General features: G+C 40.6%; 1 protein-coding gene across 4 annotated transcripts in view; it reads left to right on the forward strand.

Moving 5' to 3' along the window:
- map4k2 (mitogen-activated protein kinase kinase kinase kinase 2) overlaps nt 1-19,882 on the forward strand; it is a 40,435-nt gene that overhangs the window by 18,469 nt on the left and 2,084 nt on the right. Inside the window, exons 12-28 of one of the 4 annotated variants that reach the window (XM_085806448.1) lie at nt 82-198; nt 1,542-1,620; nt 7,418-7,476; nt 7,572-7,624; nt 9,604-9,642; nt 10,867-10,900; nt 12,225-12,384; nt 13,301-13,479; nt 13,669-13,710; nt 14,615-14,699; nt 15,498-15,577; nt 15,906-15,966; nt 16,060-16,183; nt 16,986-17,044; nt 17,146-17,249; nt 18,952-19,129; nt 19,743-19,811. In XM_085806448.1, coding sequence (XP_085662574.1) covers nt 82-198; nt 1,542-1,620; nt 7,418-7,476; nt 7,572-7,624; nt 9,604-9,642; nt 10,867-10,900; nt 12,225-12,384; nt 13,301-13,479; nt 13,669-13,710; nt 14,615-14,699; nt 15,498-15,577; nt 15,906-15,966; nt 16,060-16,183; nt 16,986-17,044; nt 17,146-17,249; nt 18,952-19,129; nt 19,743-19,811 — 1,522 coding nt within the window. The remainder of the gene's footprint in view (nt 1-81; nt 199-1,541; nt 1,621-7,417; nt 7,477-7,571; nt 7,625-9,603; nt 9,643-10,866; nt 10,901-12,224; nt 12,385-13,300; nt 13,480-13,668; nt 13,711-14,614; nt 14,700-15,497; nt 15,578-15,905; nt 15,967-16,059; nt 16,184-16,985; nt 17,045-17,145; nt 17,250-18,951; nt 19,130-19,742; nt 19,812-19,882) is intronic. The other 3 variants (XM_085806449.1, XM_085806451.1, XM_085806450.1) reach the window with 3 other exon arrangements.

The following is a 19,882-nucleotide window of genomic DNA, read 5'->3' on the forward strand; positions in this document are numbered from 1 at the left end:
GACAGTCAACAGAACATTTTGTTGCAGTCTCTTTCTGAGTCTTCGAGGCTGTGATCGGTGATCGGTGACTTCTCCCCGCAGCATCCGTTCGTGACGCAGCTGCTGACTCGAAACCTGGTGATTGAACTCCTGGACATGGCCAACAACCCCGAGCTTCACTCCGCCCACACACACAGTCTGGACGAGAGCGACTTGGAGGTCAGTGCTGCGAAACTGAACAACTGACACACACAGAAACAAAAAGAAACTAGAATCTCCTCTTGGTGGTTTCTCTGTCTCCTCCGCTCAGACGGTTTCCAGGTCATGCTGACCTCAGAAAACAGTTTTTTTGTTTTTTTTTGGCCCAAAGACTTCACTCAGCAATTATGACAAAAGATTTCACACAGATGTTTGGTCCTTTATGTGACTGCGGGTAAACAGGATGTAACCTGAGACTGGTCTGAGTGCAGCGGGAGAGAGACCACGAGGAGGTGACTCAAATAAACCAACAATGAATGAATGCATCATTAAAAAAACTAGGGGTTTTCTGTGCAATGTGCATTTGTTCGCCTTTTTTACATACAGAGAGTCCAAGTTTTGAAAAGGGTTTAAGTTCACTTTATAATGGAGTATGTTAATTTATAGGCTCCTACAGTATTTGTGTGCAGATAAATGTTAAAATGTAGCAGTTTACCTCAGTCTATATCTCATTTTCTCAGAAACCAGTTTTTTCTATACAGTTTTTTTTATTTTTTATTTTATTTTTGCCTCTTTTATGCAGTCCAGGCTTTTGAAAAGAGAGTAAACATATATATTGCTGCTGAATAAATCTTAAAAACTGACTTACATTACATATTTTTGGGGGAAATATGGAATAGTCTGTAGACAATCATAATCATTCAACTGTTTCACTGGTGTTAAAAATGCAGACTACACTGCAAAAACTCAAAATCTTACCAAGAATATTTGTCTTATTTCTAGTCAAAATTTAATTTCTAGTCAAAACAAATCTCATTATACTTAAAATAAGACTCATCACATTAAAAAGTAGCTTGTTTTTAGACACTTTTTACTTTTTTCAAGCATATTTTCACTTGAAATAAGTAGAAAAATCTGACAGTGGAGCAAGTTTTTCTTTCTTATTACAAGCACAAAAAACTTGCTTTCACTGGCAGATTTTTCTACTTATTTCAATTGAAAATTAGTTTGAAACAAGTAAAAAAATATCTAAAAACAAGTAAATTTTTAGGTGATGAGTCTTATTTTAAGTGGAAGGAGGTTCGTTTTGACTAAAATTGAGACATTTTGACAAGAAATAAGACAAATATTCTTGGAAAGACTTTGAGTTTTTGCAGTGTAAAAATCGACAATATCGTAGAATCGCAATTTAAATCGAATCGGCATCCAAAAAAATCGCAGAAGAATCGAATCGGGAGAAAAGCATATCGTCCCAGCCCTAAAAAAAAAAACGCTGCGTTCAAATCAACAGCCTGAAATGTCTTTCTCAGACTGAATATTGTTGTTTTTCTTTCTGGTTTGTCTCATAAATATTGTGTTGGCAGGTCGGAGAAATCGCCCCAGACAAGATCCAGTCAGCGGGGAAACACCTGCCGGTGGAGAGGACCCTGTCTGAGGAGCAATGTGAGCACACACACACACACACACACACACACACACACACACACACACACACACACACACACACACACACACACACATAAATAGACTGTTTTGAAGGAAACACTTTGTCATCAGGGACGTTGAGATTCAGACTTGATTTAAGGCGAGTGCTTCAGTTTTTAAGCAGCATGAACACGTCCTGACCTCCAGTGTTTTACTGTGTTGTCAGTCGTCGTCTGGCTCGGCCTCACGCAGTTGGACTGGACCTGCCATTTCTTTTTGGCAAATATTCAGATTCAGATGGTTTTATAATCCCAAGTGGAAAACTTGAATCGATACACTACGATAAAACAAACAGAATTCACCGTAAAATAAAATATTACATCTGCAAATCCAGCTGTTATTGCAGAGGCAGATTATAGAGTTGTTGTCTTATTATTACACCTGAGGGAAGTGGACTCCAAAACCGACAGGGTGGTTTGTGCAGTCCAGTATTTTTAAATCTACATGACAACGAGGCCTCAGGTTTGGTGTGGTCGTTGTGTGAAGGGTTATTCTAAAAGAGTGGAGGTCTGTCTGCTCCTGCTGCTTTAAAAATGGCTGAACAACATGGTTTCCTGTCCATACCTTGAAGAAATTTGGTACACCTTCTTTAATTCCTGTCCCAACTTTCTTTTTCAATCAAATCAATTACATTTTATTTATATAGCACCTTTCAAAGCAAATAAATGCCGTTCAAAGTGCTTTACATTTTGATTGAAAAAGTATATGTATATATAAGAAGTGGAACAAGAAGAATGGCATGACACTAATGCACAAAGAAAAAATAAAATTAAATAAAAACACAATAAAATATGATAAAATATTTAAAAATAAACAATACAATTTAATAAAATTGAATAAAATGCAGGATAGAAATATAGGACAAAATATAAAAACACTCAAAAGAAAGATAACAATAAGAGAGAAGAAAGTAATAAAATAGAAGACTGTAAAACTGTAAAATAGAATAAAATAACTATGAGACTATAACATGAAAGCCAGATTAAAGAGATGGGTTTTTAGCCTACGTTTGAAAGTGTCAATGGACTGTATTGTATTGTGTTGTATTGTGATGGATTATTTTGTGCTGTCATTTTCTTTTCTGGCCTTCCTTGACCTCTCTGTCTTAGTTACATTGACTCAGAAGAAGCTGGACTTGTTGAGTTTCAGCCACTGTTGCATTTATTCACCACACAAGAGGTTATAATGTGTATTTCGTCAGCAGACTGGACGCTGCAGTGACTCGCTACACTAATGCTTAGCTCCTCTGTTAGCATGTTAAACTCCTCCACGAGGTTGTGTTGCCTATTGTTTCGCGTGTATATATGTTCGAGTGCACTTGCTCATCTTTTCCCTGTGACTTCACGTGTGCGTATGTAAATATACTGTATGCTGGTCGTACTGGCCTGAGTCGCCTCATTGTCCGCCGCGTCCCCCAGCATTCAGCGCTGTAATCTCCATAATATGAATAAGAACAAAAGGCTCTCAGTCAGCCTGCTGATGGCCGCCCGTTGTTCTGCGGCCCGTCGTCCATACATGTGGGCTGCGTCAGAGGATGGCACTGAGAACATGCCAATGGTGTGTGACACACAGAGCGACTTCTATGCCCTGGGTGGAGTGACTTCATGCTGCTTATTGGCTCTTGTGGCCCAAGTGTTTCTTTTTTTTCTTCTTTTTTATCCAATATTTTATTCATTTTTAAACAGACACAGAACAGAGAACATACATGACAGCAGGGGCAAGTAAAAACATATCACATAGACTGAATGACATATAGAAAAAGAGGCAAAAATAAAACAAAGTAAATAAATACCATACCATACCATACCAACTTTATTTATAAAGCACTTTAAAAAACCCAGTGGACCAAAGTGCTGTACAAAATCACACACAAAATGTACAATTGGCATAAGACACAAAATGTACATAAAACACAAAAGAAAATAATAAAGAATACAATAAAGTGCATTTAAAATAACACTATACAAAACCAATAAAACAATTAAAACATAGCGCATAGGTGAATTAGTCAAACAATAAATAACTAACAGCAGAATAAAAGACATCAATTTAAAACGGGGTCAAAGGCCATGGAGAACAGGTGAGTTTTGAGGCGCTTTTTAAAAACATGCAGCGATGGAGCTTGTCTGATATCAAGAGGCAGGTCGTTCCATAACTTTGGTGCCACAACTGAAAAAGCGAAAATAGAATAAAATAAAATAAAATAAAATAAAATATACAGGTAGAAATTAAACAAACACAAGAATAACAATACAATAATGGACCTTACATGGAAAGTTCTGAGAGAGTTTACAGTTTAGACATTATACATGGATCAGGGACTGTGCAGCCATATCAATACGGCAGAATCAACACTTGAGAGAGAGCATTAGGGAGATACAGAGGTACAAGGCGGGCGCCAATCTACGTTACAGCGGCCTCTACGTAGTAAGTCTGCTACATCACCCGGTAGGCGGTTCAAGAAGGGAGCCCACAACTTACCAAATTACTCTCGTTCCCTTTTAAAACTGAACTCAGACGCTCCATTGGCAGAACTTTAAATATCTCTCCATACCACTGGTTAAAGCAGAAGTAAGTGATATATTTGTGTTAATATAAGTCTTAAATAGTTATGTCTTCCGACAGCAATCACTTACATAGAGTGTTTGGACTGAAACACGGGTCTGTCAGTCACTCTGCTCTGCTCTGAGCCGAGGAGAAAACATTTATCGTATCCTACAGTTTTTATCCAATGAGGAGAGAGAACGGCATGCAGGGCTGTGTGTGCAGCCAAGGGACGCCGTGAATGTGGCGACGTAGGGACGAGGACTGTTATGGTGCGTTCAAGGAAACTCGTATTTTTCCGACCGTGAAGTGGTACCAGTTCGATCTGGTACGAGTTCACCGGTCAGAAGTTACAAGTGGCCGTTATAGTGACTTTCACCGGTAAAACAGGTCGGAGAAACACGAGTGGGTTGCCTGAAACGCTACAAAGTCGTAAGTTGTGACTTGAAGCTGTAATTTACGGTTTCAAAAGCCTGCCTGGAACGCAGCATTAGCGAAAACGACCGGACCACTTACTTCTGCTTTAACCGATGGGGGTCTGGGCTTAATTGATCCACTGAAATAAAATGCATCTCCGAGCTAAGAGAAGTAACTTGTACAGGGGTTTTTGGCCCAAGTGTTTCTAATGTGAGAGTCTGAATTCACACTTGTATGTATCATCAACCAACCTGGTGTTGACCTCCACTTCCCTTTCGTGTAGTGTGTCAATTATAAACACATAAACCGCAAACACGTTTAACACCTTCAGCACCTTGATTACAACCTCAAGCCGTCTGGCTCTTTGAAGATCTCACACCGTCTCTGCTGCTGCTGCTAAGGCCACAGCTGCGACCTCTGCTGCTACAGTAGATAGGCTATGACCGGGCGTTGGCCGTCATCAGTGCTTGTTGTTTTGGTGCTTTTTAGAATCAGAAACTGTGAGTCATTGAAAGTTGGCATCAAACGTTGCATGTGGCCAGATTTCAGACAATTCATATTCTGTTAAAGGCAAAGTTTAGACACCTAAATAGAAACATTAAACTGGTCACATGCTTGTTTTCTTCTGACCCAGTAGACACATAGTTTCACAGCTTGGGTCTGGTCCTCGGTTATCAGATGCTATGACCACATGTCATGCAAAATCCCCCAGCCCAGTCAATATACCATACCAAATGTTAACATGCTAACATTAACATTGCACAACTGCTCTTTATGTCAAGTGCTGATTAGCAGAAAGTACAGTTGATGTTGATGGAAATGTGATCAGTTTCGTTGGACAAATGATAACTTTGACCTGATGATGACACTGAATGAAACATTAGGCCATAACCAGTCATGATGGATAATCATCTGTGAACTATGAATGTCTAAAAAGCGCTAATCAATCAAGCCGATGATCAGGTATTTCTCGAATTAAATGGAGACTGACCTGCTTTACGTTTTAGATAAAGCCACACTGCAAAAAATATTATAAAAATATTTGTCTTATTTCTAGTCAAAATGTCATTTCTAGGCAAAACAAATCTCATTATACTCAAAATAAGACTCATCACATTAAAAAGTAGCTTGTTTTTAGACACTTTTTACTTATTTCAAGCAGATTTGCCCTTGAAATAAGTAGAAAAATCTGATAGTGGAGCAAGTTTTTCTTTCTTATTACAAGCACAAAAAAGTAGCTTTCACTGGCAGATTTTTCTACTTATTTCAAGTGAAAATTAGTTTGAAACAAATGAAAATGATCTAAAAACAGGTTCATTTTTAGGTGATGAGTCTTATTTTAAGTGGAAAGAGATTCGTTTTGACTAGAAATTAGATATTTTAACAAGAAATAAGACAAATATTCTTGGAAAGATTTTGAGTTTTTGCAGTGCAGAGGATCATTTAGGTCATTAAGGTGCATCCTCTGGGTACATGGATAAGTATTATGTTTCATGGTGAAATGGTGACTCACTCGGTTTACTTTGGATTGAAGTGTTAATTGGACCAAACCAGTTCAGTTGGTGACACTTCTGTATAATTTCTGATATAGTTTCTGTTTAAATACAACAAAAGCACAAAAACAGCACTGAAATAAAAAGACAAGTCCCAATGCAAGAACAGCTGAGCTTTCGAGTCAGGATTCACTGTGTTGCAAAACGTTTCAAGTCTGCAAGTTGATTTTCATCTTAAAGTGAAACCACCCACTGGTCAAATATCAAGATACAGCTAAACTTTGAAATGATGATAAAATTTCAAGTATGATAAATAAACAAACTGAGCCAACAGGAAAAAGAGAAGCAATGTCAGCAGCTTCCGCCGGCTGCTTCACTAGTTTCCTCATCCTCTCCTTCAAAGTCAAACTGGCGACCAGACCAGTAGCTCTCTGTGGTAACGTGACGACGACGGCGACAACGTGCTTCCTTCCGTCGTTCACATCAACAGAGAATCTAAAAAAAGACACTTGTTTGCATCGATGAACTGAAAATACAGACTATGCCTCTTGACTTTGTATTTATATGCTACCCCATTACAGATGTTACTGAAGAAACATTTGAGTTAGAAAGAAGAAATATTTATCAGACACACCTGGAGGCAATCAGCAGGGATATGACATCGGCTACATTAGCATGTTGACATTAGCATTTAGCTTCAATTATCAGCCTTAGCATGGATAACTTGGCTGTCTAGAACGGAGTAGACTTGTCATATTTGTGTATACATTGTACTTTTTATTATAAAAATAACATTGCAAACATTTTAAAGGGTTACGAAAGAAGGCAGAGCATGCTAGCTCTGCTAATTGCACTCTACCTATTGTAAAGTAAATGGGCCAAATTTGGACTAATAACCAAAGTAAATGTTGGGCCATAAGTGTGAACTGACTCAGTAGAATCAATTTTAGCAATATCTATCTATATAAGTGTGCTAACATTAGCTAAAATTACCCACTATTTAGCTATAGTGTGTACGTGCTTTGCTGTTATGGGGTCACGACTGCAGAAGCCAGTGTAGCCTACGACCGTATAGTGCCAACTCTTTATCGATCGTGTGATAGGTGATGTGTGGCTAAAGAGTTCATCATGTGTCTAGTCCCATCTGTGGCTGATTGATGCACTTGAATGTTGAGAGTCAATTGGTTGTCGATCGGTCCTGTTAACATTTGGGAGTAGCCTCCAGAGGCCATCTGTCCTTTATTATCTTACTCTGATCAAACCCACACTATCGTTTCACTCTCATCTGGTTTTCTTTGCAGTCGACCAGGTGAAGTTCGGACCCCCACGGAGAAAAGTCACTGAGCCTTATCCTGAGTTGGTAATAAGCTTTTTTTTAATTTGCAAGATGTTTTTGTAATGGCAAACACCAACATCGATGAATCTGACCAAAAGGTTGTGTGTTGGTTCTTTCAGCAGAGCCCATATGACGACGACTGGAGTCTGTCCGAAAATGAAGACAACTCACCGTAAGACGTGTACCTACCTTATGTTCTGTGTTGGGAATATTGTGACTTTCTTACTGTTCAGATGACGATAAGGTCCAGCTGTTCTGGATTCCTGAAGTTGCAACTATGGAAAAACAAAATCTATTGAGATAAATTCACATATTTTATAGAACTGGACACTATGATGATGTGCCCATTCATTCATTTCCTGAACAATAAAACCAATTGGTCATTATGTAATTACGTGACATCTCCTTGGAAAAATGCATTTTTGCCTTTTGTAATGATTGAGCAAAATGTCTTTTTGGGAGAGTGGGCGTCAATGAGCTGTTACCACATCCTAAATGTCAGAAAGCTGTGGGGAACTGAAGACACCACAGGGCACAACGGGACAGTCAGAGAGCTAGGGGATTAAATATGGAGGCAGCAAAGACCCTCCTCTATAAGACCAATTTGTTGAGATGGTTTTTATGTAGGTAATAACAACAGGTAAGGTTAGTTTGGTAGTGTGTGTAACTACTTTTGGTAATATCTTAACCAATTACAACTTGGGTCTTATTATGGTTTGTTTTGGCCGTTGTTTCTGTCGGCCATGATGACATTATAATCACCATGTTGTTGGGAACATGGTGTCGCTGTGGCAACGAGGTCAAACTGAGACTGAGACTGAACCTGAGCCTGAACGGGAGTCGGTTATTGCAGTATAGAACATTTTGGAGAGTTCAATGACTCAACAACAGTAGGAGATAGTTTACAAAGAGAGGGAGAAAGAAAGACACAGAGAGAGAAAGAGAAAGACAAAGAGAGAGAGACAGAGAGAAAGAGAGAGAGAGAGACAGAGAGAGAGATGGGGAATAACATGCAACAACAAAAATCCCGGTCTGGTCTGGACTCGAGTCAGGTCCCGATGTGGTCTCTCTCTGGCGCTCCGGAGCCAGAACCCCGAGGTCACGTCCTCACTATTCTGGGAGATGTGGAGGCTTCTGCTGCCTCTTAAAGGGATAGTTCACCCAAAATTGAAATTTCTTCTCTGAGTTACAGGGGGTCTCGGCGTAGCAGTGCATGTCCATATAACGGTTGCAAATCGATGCCACTTTTCTTCGTAACAAAAAGACACACCAAAAAAACATCCAAATACCTCCATGCTGCTCGTATGTATTGTCCGTCTTGTGCTGAAGCCCCGAAATGCGAAATTTTCCCGAAAAAAATTAAATAAGTCTATATTTCAAGCTTGTTTTGTAGCGGAAGCTCCTCTTCCCGGTTTGTCCAATTCTGATGAACCGGGAAGAGGACGGACCCTCATTCGTACAAATTGGACAAACTGGGAAGAGGAGCTTCCGCTACAAAACAAGCTTAAAATATAGACTGATTTAATTTTTTTCGGGACAAGTTCGCATTTCGGGGCTTCAATACAAGACGGACATTACATACGAGCAGCATGGAGGTATTTGGATGTTTGTTGGTGTGTCTTTTTGGACGAAGAAAAGTGAGCACCATTCACAACCATTATATGGACAAATAAAAATAAAAAAACCCGTAACTCAGAGAAGCCACGGAGGACTCTGAAACTTCTCCCAGCCCTTAGTCGACATGAGGGTGAGTAGATAATGAGTGAAATTTCAATTTTGGGTGAACTATCCCTTTAACTGGGTCGAAGGACGAAGGATAATCAATTTTGATTTAAAATGTTATATGCTAGTTATAAAATCCCGTCGTCACACAGTCCTTTCTCAGCAGTGACCGTGGTGAGTATAATGTTTTTATTACCGATAGCAGTGATGGCCAAAAAAAAAACCATGAGAATGAGAAGAGCTGCGTTGTAAATGAAACCAGAATTGTAAGTCCTGTAATTTGGGAACAGTGTGAATCGGTCCAAGTGCCGGTGTTATATATCCATCTTCAGAGAACCGTTAGGACTCGACCTCTGGTTCCTTCCCTCCCATTGTGTTGTGGGCCATTCAGGCCCGTAGTCAGATAAACACCAGGTCTTCCTGTTGCAGGAGCCTGTTGGAATGTGTGGAGCAAGCTCTGCAGCTGAGGTAGGCCCCGCCCACCACATCCAGCCTTTCCTAACAGCAGTGTGCCCCCTCCCCACCCCGCCACCCCAACCCTCCGCCATCCCACCTCAATTCACCTCAAAATAAACTGTCACACTTTACAATAAGGGTCCCTTAATTAACGTTAGTTAGTACATTATTAAGCATTAATATAGAAACTAATGTGTTGATTAATGCTGAGTAATGCTTACATAATGATAACTAATTACATTATTCCACTTTTATTATTACTTAATAATGTATTAAAGCAGAAGTAAGCGGAATATTTGTGTTAATATAAGTCTTAAATAGTTATATCTTCCGACAGCAATCACTTACATCGAGTGTTTGGACCGAAACACGGGTCTGTCAGTCACTCTGCTCTGCTGTAAGCCGAGGAGAAAACGTCTTGTATATTTCCTTGTATCCTACAACCTTTATCCAATGAGGAGAGAGAACGGCATGAAGGGCTGTGTGTGCAGCCAAGGGATGCACGTGAATGTGGTGACGTAGGGACGAGGACCAATAGATCCATGACGAGGGCGGGGGCTGCTAACTCCATCGGCTGACAAAAAGTTGGACTGGATCACTTACTTCTGCTTTAACTAACTTTGAGTAGTAAACATTAATTAACTGCTTAGTACTAGGCTACATTAATAATGTGTTTCCTAATCCTAAATAATACATAATAATGACTGTTAATATGTTTGTAAACAGTTAATTAATGCTTAATAATGTACTAACTAACATTAATTAAGGGACCCTTATTGTAAAGTGTTACCAAATAAACTGCTTGTGTTGATTTTTTTTTTTTACTGCGTCAGTAGCAGCTAATGGCAACACCCATTGACAAAAATCAGTGGGTTTGTGTTCATTCTCCGCTAATCCCCCATGTCCATGAAGTCGGACCTGGCTTGGATTTAGCACACACACAAAGACACAAACACATAAACACACACACACACACACACACAACCCTTTTTTATTGGCTTTTTTGGGCTTTTTGTGTCTGCTTTTTATTTTTGTGGTTGTGTCTCCTCCCCGCCCCCTCGGTTGAGTTTTGTGTTTGTACTGCTGTTACGCTGCCTCAGCATCTCCAGCATCTGCTTCTGTTGTTGTCCATCTTGTTGTCATGGTGATTTTTTTTTTATATGATTTGGATCTCAGTAGATGAACTGATATCTCAAAGTTTAAAATCCTGTTGTTGGTGCTGCTGCTGTCTTTCAGGAGTTTAACCATTAAGAGGGCGCCATCTACTGACGTAAGTGAGAACTACACAATGATTGACTGACTACTCACTGTATCTGTGTCTTCTGTCATATCTGTCCAAGTTTGAGTTTGTAGACCTGCAATTAGACAATATTTAAAGGGACAACAAGGAGTTTTGGAAAGCGGAAGTGTTTTCACTCTACATTTCCCATGAGCCTCCATGCGCACGGTGAAATTCTTGAACTGGCGCAAGACGGACGAAAGCAAAACCATTAGCCAAGAATGTTTTCATTGATCAAGAATGAAAGTCGGGTCTTGCTGGCTGCAAGTAAAAAGGCCATCACAAAATGTTGGCTCCAGAAAAATGCCCCCACTACAGATTCTTTTGTTAATATTGTAAAACAACTACATGTACTAGAGCAAATGACAGACTGTATGCATGTACTGGATATGATACTTTGTCTTTTGGATTTATTGATCACCCCCGGACCTTGAATATGGGTAATTGTTCAATGTTTTGGATTTGTCTTTTGTTTTGTACTAAAAGATGAAAATGATCTATAAATAAAGAGTTAAAAAAAAAAGAAAGTCTGAGGTTTGAAGACGATCAGATACCGTCGTAGTTCCGCCCATAAACGGTGATTCGGCGGCGTTATTCCCATGACCCGCCGGGCAGCGTCCGTGAAACCAAAAGTAGGAAAAGCTGGGCGAGTCGACCACTAAATAATAATAACAAAATAACTATAAAGACAAAACGATATACAGTATTTATCGAAAATGGGCCCATTAACAAGTGTGGGTAACGTAGATTCATCCACATTAATATGAGACTCTATTATAACCAAATACAAACTCCTCGTTGTCCCTTTAACAGAACAGGGGACCAGTCTTGGACATTTCCAAGACCAAAACCAAGACCAAGGTCAAGGTCAAGAACGGTACAGAACGCTGACCTGGAAGAAAATAAAATTCAACAAAAGCTTCATCCCATCTGCCATAGCTGAACTAAATAAGACAATGAAAAGAACATAACCAGGGGGAATGTACATGTAAATGTGGGGTGCGGGGCCTTATGTCTTATGTTTTATGTTCTTATGTCTCTATGTAATTGTGGTGTATGAAATGTGGGAATGTATGTAAATGAATGTAAGTTGCACTTCTCGAGGCCGCTTTGTACGAAATGGTGAAAACAATTTTCCTTGAAAAGGACAAATAAACTCATCTAATCTAATCTAATCTAATCTTGGAATTGACAACATTTTTACTTGGTCTTGGTCTTGACTCGGTCTCAACACCCTCAAAGCCTCGGTCTCGGTCTGCTCTGGTCTTGGTCTTGACCACAACACTAGTGTGACGTGTCCGCTGGTGTTTTTCAGGGAGGGAAGAAGAGCGGTCTGTTCAGTCTGTCGACGGCCTCGCTGCCGGCCTTCAGCTCTCTGACTCCCACCACCGAAGACAAAGACCTGAGCCAGCGGCCGAGCTGCACGCTGGGCCCCGACGCCGCCGCCACCACCGCCGACGCCTCCTCCACCGCAGGTATGTTGCATCTCCACCAGCTTCACCTCCGACCGAGAAATAATCACGGTATTACAATTATCACAATTATTATACATTAATTAATTTCACAACACTATGAATGTGTAAAATCAAATCAAAATAGTCAAAAATATAATTACATTAATTATTTACACAGAATAATTTAGTTAATATTCAAGTCATTAATTGAAATCTATGGTAAAACTTTACTTGAATAGGTATTCATAAGAATGACATAAAACTGTCATAACCATCAATGAATACTTATGACAGCTGTCGTTAAGTGTCATTAGGTAAGTTATGTCACTTTGGATGCAAAGTTGACATTATTTGAGATGTCCTTGTTATGAGAACTTGACATAATTTTTTTAAGTTTGGCAATTACGTCTGCTATGACAGTTTAAATTGTCTTTATGTCAAGTTGTCAGAACAAAAACATCTCAAACAATGTCAACTTTGCATTAAAGTGTCATAACTTACCGAATGACACTTAACGACAGCTGTCATAAGTATTCATTGATGTTTATGACAGCTGGTATGTCATGGTTTTGACAGTTTTATGTCAGTCTTATGAATACCTATTCAAGTAAAGTGTTACCAAATCTATTAATTTTTTTAATTTATTTTATTACAAATGACACGCTAACATTTAAATTCTCTTCCAATTCAATGTTACATTAGGAAAATTAACATAATTTAAACCAGTATCTGTGCATTTACCTTTATTTTGGTGCGTATTTGCCTATATGGTTCCGACATAATCTTTTTTGGAAAGTGACGGTATTTAGGAATCATGGCGATTAATTAATTGTGGCGTTTAATACCGCGGTTAATTGCGAAAACAAGTTATCGTGACATGACATCCCTAGTTGAAGTCCAACCAATACTACTTCCTGTTCCTCTCCTCTTGTGTCAGTCCTGTCCCGGTGCTCGGCAACACAGGACATCCGACAGCGCTGCAGCGATCCCGGTGTACAGGGCGACGACGACGCCGGGACAGCCGAGAAAAAGAAAGTTCCTGCTGCTTCGTCCCCGAAGAGAGAGACGCCGCTGTCTCCCGAGTGGAGCACACTACGGAGGAAGACCGAGGACGATGTGAGTTCAACCAAACATCTGTGTCTTCACATCAGCAGTGTGGTTTTCTAACATAATAACTTTCTAATGATCGGGGGTTTGAACCCTTTAGATGAATCATGCAGCCAAACGAGACAGTCTGTGATGCGTCTGACGAACAGTTTTTATCCCCCTTTGTTTTGTTGTGTGTAACCCCCCTGAACCTTCTAGAGGGCTGATTGTCATGGACTCCCTCCCACCCCTCAAGTCCATGTAAGTGTGACTCTAACAGCATGTTACCTACAGACGAGCCTCTTCCTTACTGCACGATGCAAACTGCACTAGGTCTCAGTCCTGTTCGTGTCTTTGTGTCTGCGCCGTTTCATCTTATGCAGATATTTCTAACTGTCTCTCACAAACAGGGGTGCAGATCCGATGTCAGGATTGGGGGGGGCACAAAAGTGATTTTTTTTTTTTTTGCCTGTATGCAACTCATGCCACCATAAATTACAACTTCATAGAGGCTTGCCATATCATTCAAAAAGTATTGCACAGGGAATCATTTATTGTGCTTACCATTCTTGTTTATTCGTTCTAAACAGCCAACAGTGCGTATCACTGCTTGCCTAACTGTTAGTAAATCATAATTTCAAGGGTCTCGGGCATGTAATGTCTACTCGCGTTCTTATTTTTCGCCCCCCATGAGGGTTAGGGTTAGGGTTTCCCCAATTCTTCTCACCATCTTCCTTTTCTCCCATTGTATGGGACTACTTTATGCATGATTAATTGATGGATGGTTGGCTGAATATCAAGATTTGAAGCCCTAACCAATTGTTCAACTGATCCAACTGATCGTGTTTTTACAATGCCAGTTATCCTGTCCGAAAATACATTTGTTCAATTTTAAATAATTTAGGGTATTTTTATTGGGGGGGGGGGGGGGGGGTGGCAATTCATGTTTTTCAGAAATCTGAGATCTGCACCCATGCTCGCAAACGTTATACTTATCTTTCCAAAAAACTTTACTCTTCATCTTTGGAGGCCTCAGGTTCCAGTTTCTGCTTGCTGCTACTCGGGGTCATGAATGTGCAAAGAGGCCTTGTTGTGCAACTTTAAATGCAACGCATGAAGGTATTATTGGTATTATTTAAAAAACCAGACATGTTTTGCTCTGTAGATGGGAGCCTGCTTCTCCAAAGTCTTCAATGGTTGTCCTCTAAAAATCAACTGTGCCGTCACCTGGATTTTCCCCAAGTCAAGAGGTGAGACGCCAAGTTCTGCTAACGTCCTCAAACTCTTATGGATAAAGTTCTTCTTGAAGTAAACTGTAATGAAAACAAAAGTCTCTGTGCTCTTATTTGCCCTTATTTTCTGAAAAAGACAATATTCTGCTAAATTGTTAACCTGGCAGACTGTTGCAACAGCTGGCAGGCCGTTGTTGCGATATCTGCTCATATCCAAAAACCTGTTGATATCCAAGTCGTTCATATTGTTTGAAATTGGTCACACTGCAAAAACTCAAAATCTTACCAAGAATATTTGTCTTAGTTCTAGTCAAAATGTCATTTCTAGTCAAAACAAATCTCATTATACTTAAAATAAGACTCACATAAAAAGTAGCTTGTTTTAAAGACACATTTTACTTCTTTCAAGCATATTTTCACTTGAAATAAGTAGAAAAATCTGATTGTGGAGCAAGTTTTTCTTTCTTATTACAAGCACAAAAAAAACTTGCTTTCCCTGTGAGATTGTTTTACTTATTTCAAGTGAAAATTTGTTTGAAACAAGTGAAAATTATCTAAAAGCAAGTTCATTTTAAGGTGATGAGTCTTATTTTAAGTGGAAAGAGATTCGTTTTGACTAGAAATGAGACATTTTGACAAGAAATAAGACAAATAGTCTTGGAAAGATTTTGAGTTTTTGCAGTGCAGTTTCTGCTTCCATCCAGATATGTTGATGTGCAACCTGCCGATTCATTCAAACATTGCCCAATGATGGCAGAGTATCAGTGTTGAAAAACTTAACTTATTGTCCCTTTAACAACTTTTTTTCCTACGTAGATCAGTACCTTATTCTTGGTGCGGAGGAGGGCATCTACACACTGAACCTGAATGAACTTCATGAAGATACACTAGAGAAGGTAAGAGAAGGACATTGGATGGTACACTTCCCAACTTGCCTGGTACCACCAAGAAGACCTTTCAGAAAAGTTTTGTGAGAAAAAACCATTAGCTGTGTTGGTTCCCAGTCATCCAGGTCGTGGTAGTCCATTAGTGCTGGAGTTGAAGTCAACCGGACATTTCAGTTCTTGAACTTTTTACCATTTCACCTTCCGTCTGAAAGCCCTCTTCATTTTTGAGCTTCTTTTGGTCAACTCTAGCATTTCATGACCTTAGTGTTTCCCCTGAGCTTGACCTACAAAGTGATCAATGAAGAGTCCATTGATGGTCTTTTCTTTCCTCCTCCAGCTGCTCCCTCAGAGATGTACCTGGCTGTATGTCATGAACAATGTGTTGATGTCAGTATCAGGTAACAAATCCCTTCAAACTATGTTTTTTTTTTTATATTTTTTTTTATCAGCTGTTGCTCTAAGGAAAAAAAAAATCTCCTTCCTTCCTGCAGGGAAGTCGTCTCAGCTGTACTCCCACAGTCTGACGGCGCTGTTTGAACAGAAAGGACATCTGCAGAAGAAGCACAGCAGCCTGTCGCTCAGCACCAACCGCTTCACCGAGAGGATCAGCACCAGGTAGGACAGAACGAGGACGTGGAGTTTGACATTTAAAGGGATAGTTCAACATTTTGGGCAAACTGGCCCATTGCCATAATCCCTATAGTCGTAGCAGTAGGTTCGTTACCTTTAATTGTCGGTGCAAGCTATTTTTAGAACAGCGGAGCAGAGCCGTGAGTTGTTCAGAGCTATGCTACGGAGGCTCATGGGATTTCTTGGTTTCCCTCATCAAACTCATCAAATACACAATCCAACAACTCCACAACGCTCTGGTGGACAAGTTGTGACCTGCACATTCACCACGCTATGAGATAATAACACAACGTTACGAAACGGAGCTGTTTTCGAGGTAAATACAGGGTAAATACAGAGACTGCTTGCTGAAAAACTGTCCCTGAAGGCAACGCGCATCAGTGGTTTTGCATGAATTTCCCTCTAAAACAACTCTGTCTGGTAACGTTGTGTTATTATCTCATAGCGTGGTGAATGTGCAGGTCACAACTTGTCCACCAGAGCGTTGTGGAGTTGTTGGATTGTGTATTTGATGAGTTTGATGAGGGAAACCAAGAAATCCCATTAGCCTCCGTAGCGTAGCTCTGAGCAGCTCACGGCTCTGCTCCGCCGTTCTAAAAATAGCTTGCACCGACAATTAAAGGTAACGAACCTGCTGCTATGACTATAGGGATTATGGTAATGGGCCAATTTGCCAAAATGTTGAACTATCCCTTTAAGGGGGGGGGGGGGGGCATTAGTGGGAATAGCACACCCGAGACGATGTTCAGTCTTGTCAGTTAAAGATGGTCTCACTGATGATCCACAGGAAGTACGCCATATCTGTGAAGATTCCCGACACTAAAGGCTGCAGAGCGTGTAGCGTAGGTAAGTGATGTGCCGAAGTTGTAGCCTATTACGTCGTCGTCTTCTCTGTGTTTATATCGTCATAGCAACAACAAACATTCTTGTTTCTTTTGTCTCATCAGCGAGAAACCCGTACACAGACAGCACCTTCCTGTGTGCGGCGGTTCCTTCTGGCCTGGTTCTGCTGCTGTGGTACGAGCCGCTCCAGAAGTTCATGCACCTGAAGGTTTGTATTGATCAGCTGAGTTGATGTTGGATACGAAGACGAAGGCTGTTTTCACTTTTGAGTTCATTAATTAACCCTCTTGTCGTCCTTCTGGGTCAAATTGACCCAATCTGTTCCCTTCCTCCTTCCTTCTTTCCTTCCTTCCTTCCTTCCATCCTTCGTCCTTCCTCTTTTGATCCAATTGACCTGATCTGTTCCCTCCCTCCATCTTTCTTTCCTTCCCTTTTCCCTTCCTTGTTTCCTCCCTTCTTTTCCTTCCTCCTTCCTTCTTCTTCTTCTTCCTTCATTGAACAAATCTGTTCCTTCCTTCCCTCCATCTTTCTTTCCTTCCCTTTTCCCTCCCTTCTTTCCCTTCTTCCTTCCTTTTTCATCTTTCCTTGAACGTCTGTCTTTCTTTCCTTCCTTTTTCCCTTCCTTCTTTCCACAATCCTTTTTCCTTCCTTCCTTCCTTCTTCCTTCCTCTTTTGATCCAATTGACCCAATCTGTTCCCTTCCTCCTTCCTTCTTTCCACAATCCTTTTTTCCTTCCTTCCTTCCTTCCTTCGTCCTTCCTTCGTCCTTCCTCTTTTGATCCAATTGACCTGATCTGTTCCCTCCCTCCATCTTTCTTTCCTTCCCTTTTCCCTTCCTTCTTTCCTCCCTTCTTTTCCTTCCTCCTTCCTTCTTCTTCCTTCATTGAACAAATCTGTTCCTTCCTTCCCTCCATCTTTCTTTCCTTCCCTTTTCCCTCCCTTCTTTCCCTTCTTCCTTCCTTTTTCATCCTTCCTTGAACGTCTGTCTTTCTTTCCTTCCTTTTTCCCTTCCTTCTTTCCACAATCCTTTTTCCTTCCTTCCTTCCTTCCTTCCTTCCTTCTTCCTTCCTCTTTTGATCCAATTGACCTTGATCTGTTCCCTCCCTCCATCTTTCCTTCCTTCCTTTTTCCCTTCCTTCTTTCCTCCCTTCTTTTCCTTCCTCCTTCCTTCTTCTTCCTTCATTGAACGAATCTGTTCCTTCCTTCCCTCCATCTTTCTTTCCTTCCTTTTTCCCTTCCTTCTTTCCACAATCCTTATTCCCTTCCTTCGTTCGTGCCTTCCTTCCCTTTGTCCTTACTTTCTTCGTCTTTTGATCCAATTGACCTGATCTATTCCCTCCCTTCTTCCTTCCTTCTTCATCCTTCCTTGAACGTCCGTCTTTCTTTCCTTCCTTTTTCCCTTCCTTCTTTCCACAATCCTTTTTCCCTGCTTCCTTCCTTCCTACTTTCCCTTCGTCCTTACTTCTTCCTTCCTTTTTGATCCAATTAATCCAATCTGTTCCCTCCCATCTTTCCCTTTGTCCTTCCTTCCTTCCTTCTTTCTTCCTCTTTTGATCCAATTGACCTGATCTATTCCCTCCCTTCTTTCCCTTCTTCCTTCCTTCTTCATCCTTCCTTGAACGTCCATCTTTCTTTCCTTCCTTTTTCCCTCCCTTCTTTCCACAATCCTTTTTTTCCTTCCTTCCTTCCTTCCTACTTTCCCTTCGTCCTTACTTCTTCCTTCCTTTTTGACCCAATTAACCCAATCTGTTCCCTCCCATCTTTCCCTTTGTCCTTCCTTCCTTCCTTCCTTCCTTCCTTCCATCCTTCCTTCCCTGACCCAGGAGGACAACAGGAGGGTTAATCAAGTAATAGCTCTGTAAAGACAATAGACAGATGAATTGACGTTTCCTGATTGGTCTCATTCGCAGCACATTGCCGTGCGGCTGCCGGACTTCCTGCCAGTGTTTGAGCTGCTGGTGTTGGTGACGGACGAGTTTCCTCAGCTGTGTGTCGGGGTGAGAGACTGTAGTAACGGGAAGCCTCCCACCAACCAAGAACTCCAGTTTGATATCATCGAGCTGAACGGCACCCCTGTCTCAGTACCAGGTAGGAGTGGTTGTTTCACATCTCTGCTGCTGTTTGTGCAGCTCGGCTCAAAACTTTCATTTTTAATTTTTTTCATTCATTGTTTATTTGATGAGGACAATGCACATTCATGGACAATTAGTGATGTGCACATCACGTCATGTAAATATACCGGATTTAGCTAGGAGCTACTTTCCATCCGTAGTCCTCACATTTAAAGACAGACAGACATACCGTACAAAGAGATAACAATAGGAAGCTACCTGCATAAGTGCAAGAGAAGACATAGTAATAGCAGCAGTTACAACAATGAGAGAACAGGTAGCAACCTGCATAAATATAAAAGAGGAGTAGCAGCAGTACTAGCAGCATTTGTATCAATAAAAAAAATAGGAAATAAGAAAACAGGTAACAATGCCATGCACCTGCATAAATGTAAGAGAAAACAAAGTATTAGCAGCAGTTTCACAGTAAAATTACATACAAAATAACATACGATAAGAGATAAGGGCTACATAAATACTGTATTAAAGTGCTGGTAGATATTTCATTCATGGGTGCAGATTTGATGGGACAGTAACCATTCTTTAAGCTGTTTTTTGAATGAACTTAACTTAACTGTTTGTGTCTGTAGATAGTGGAGCTCTCAGGGCGGCGCAGGTGACACAGCTGGACAGAGACACCGTCCTCATCGCAGTAGAGAGTGAGTTCTACTTCCTCCTCAACATCTATTTCGGTCTCCTTTCACACAGACTCACAACACTTTGTAACTTC

This window comes from Trachurus japonicus, chromosome 18 (genome assembly GCF_045865225.1).
Source record: "Trachurus japonicus isolate A0001 chromosome 18, Traja_1.0".
In the NCBI taxonomy this organism is placed as follows: Eukaryota; Metazoa; Chordata; class Actinopteri; order Carangiformes; family Carangidae; genus Trachurus; species Trachurus japonicus.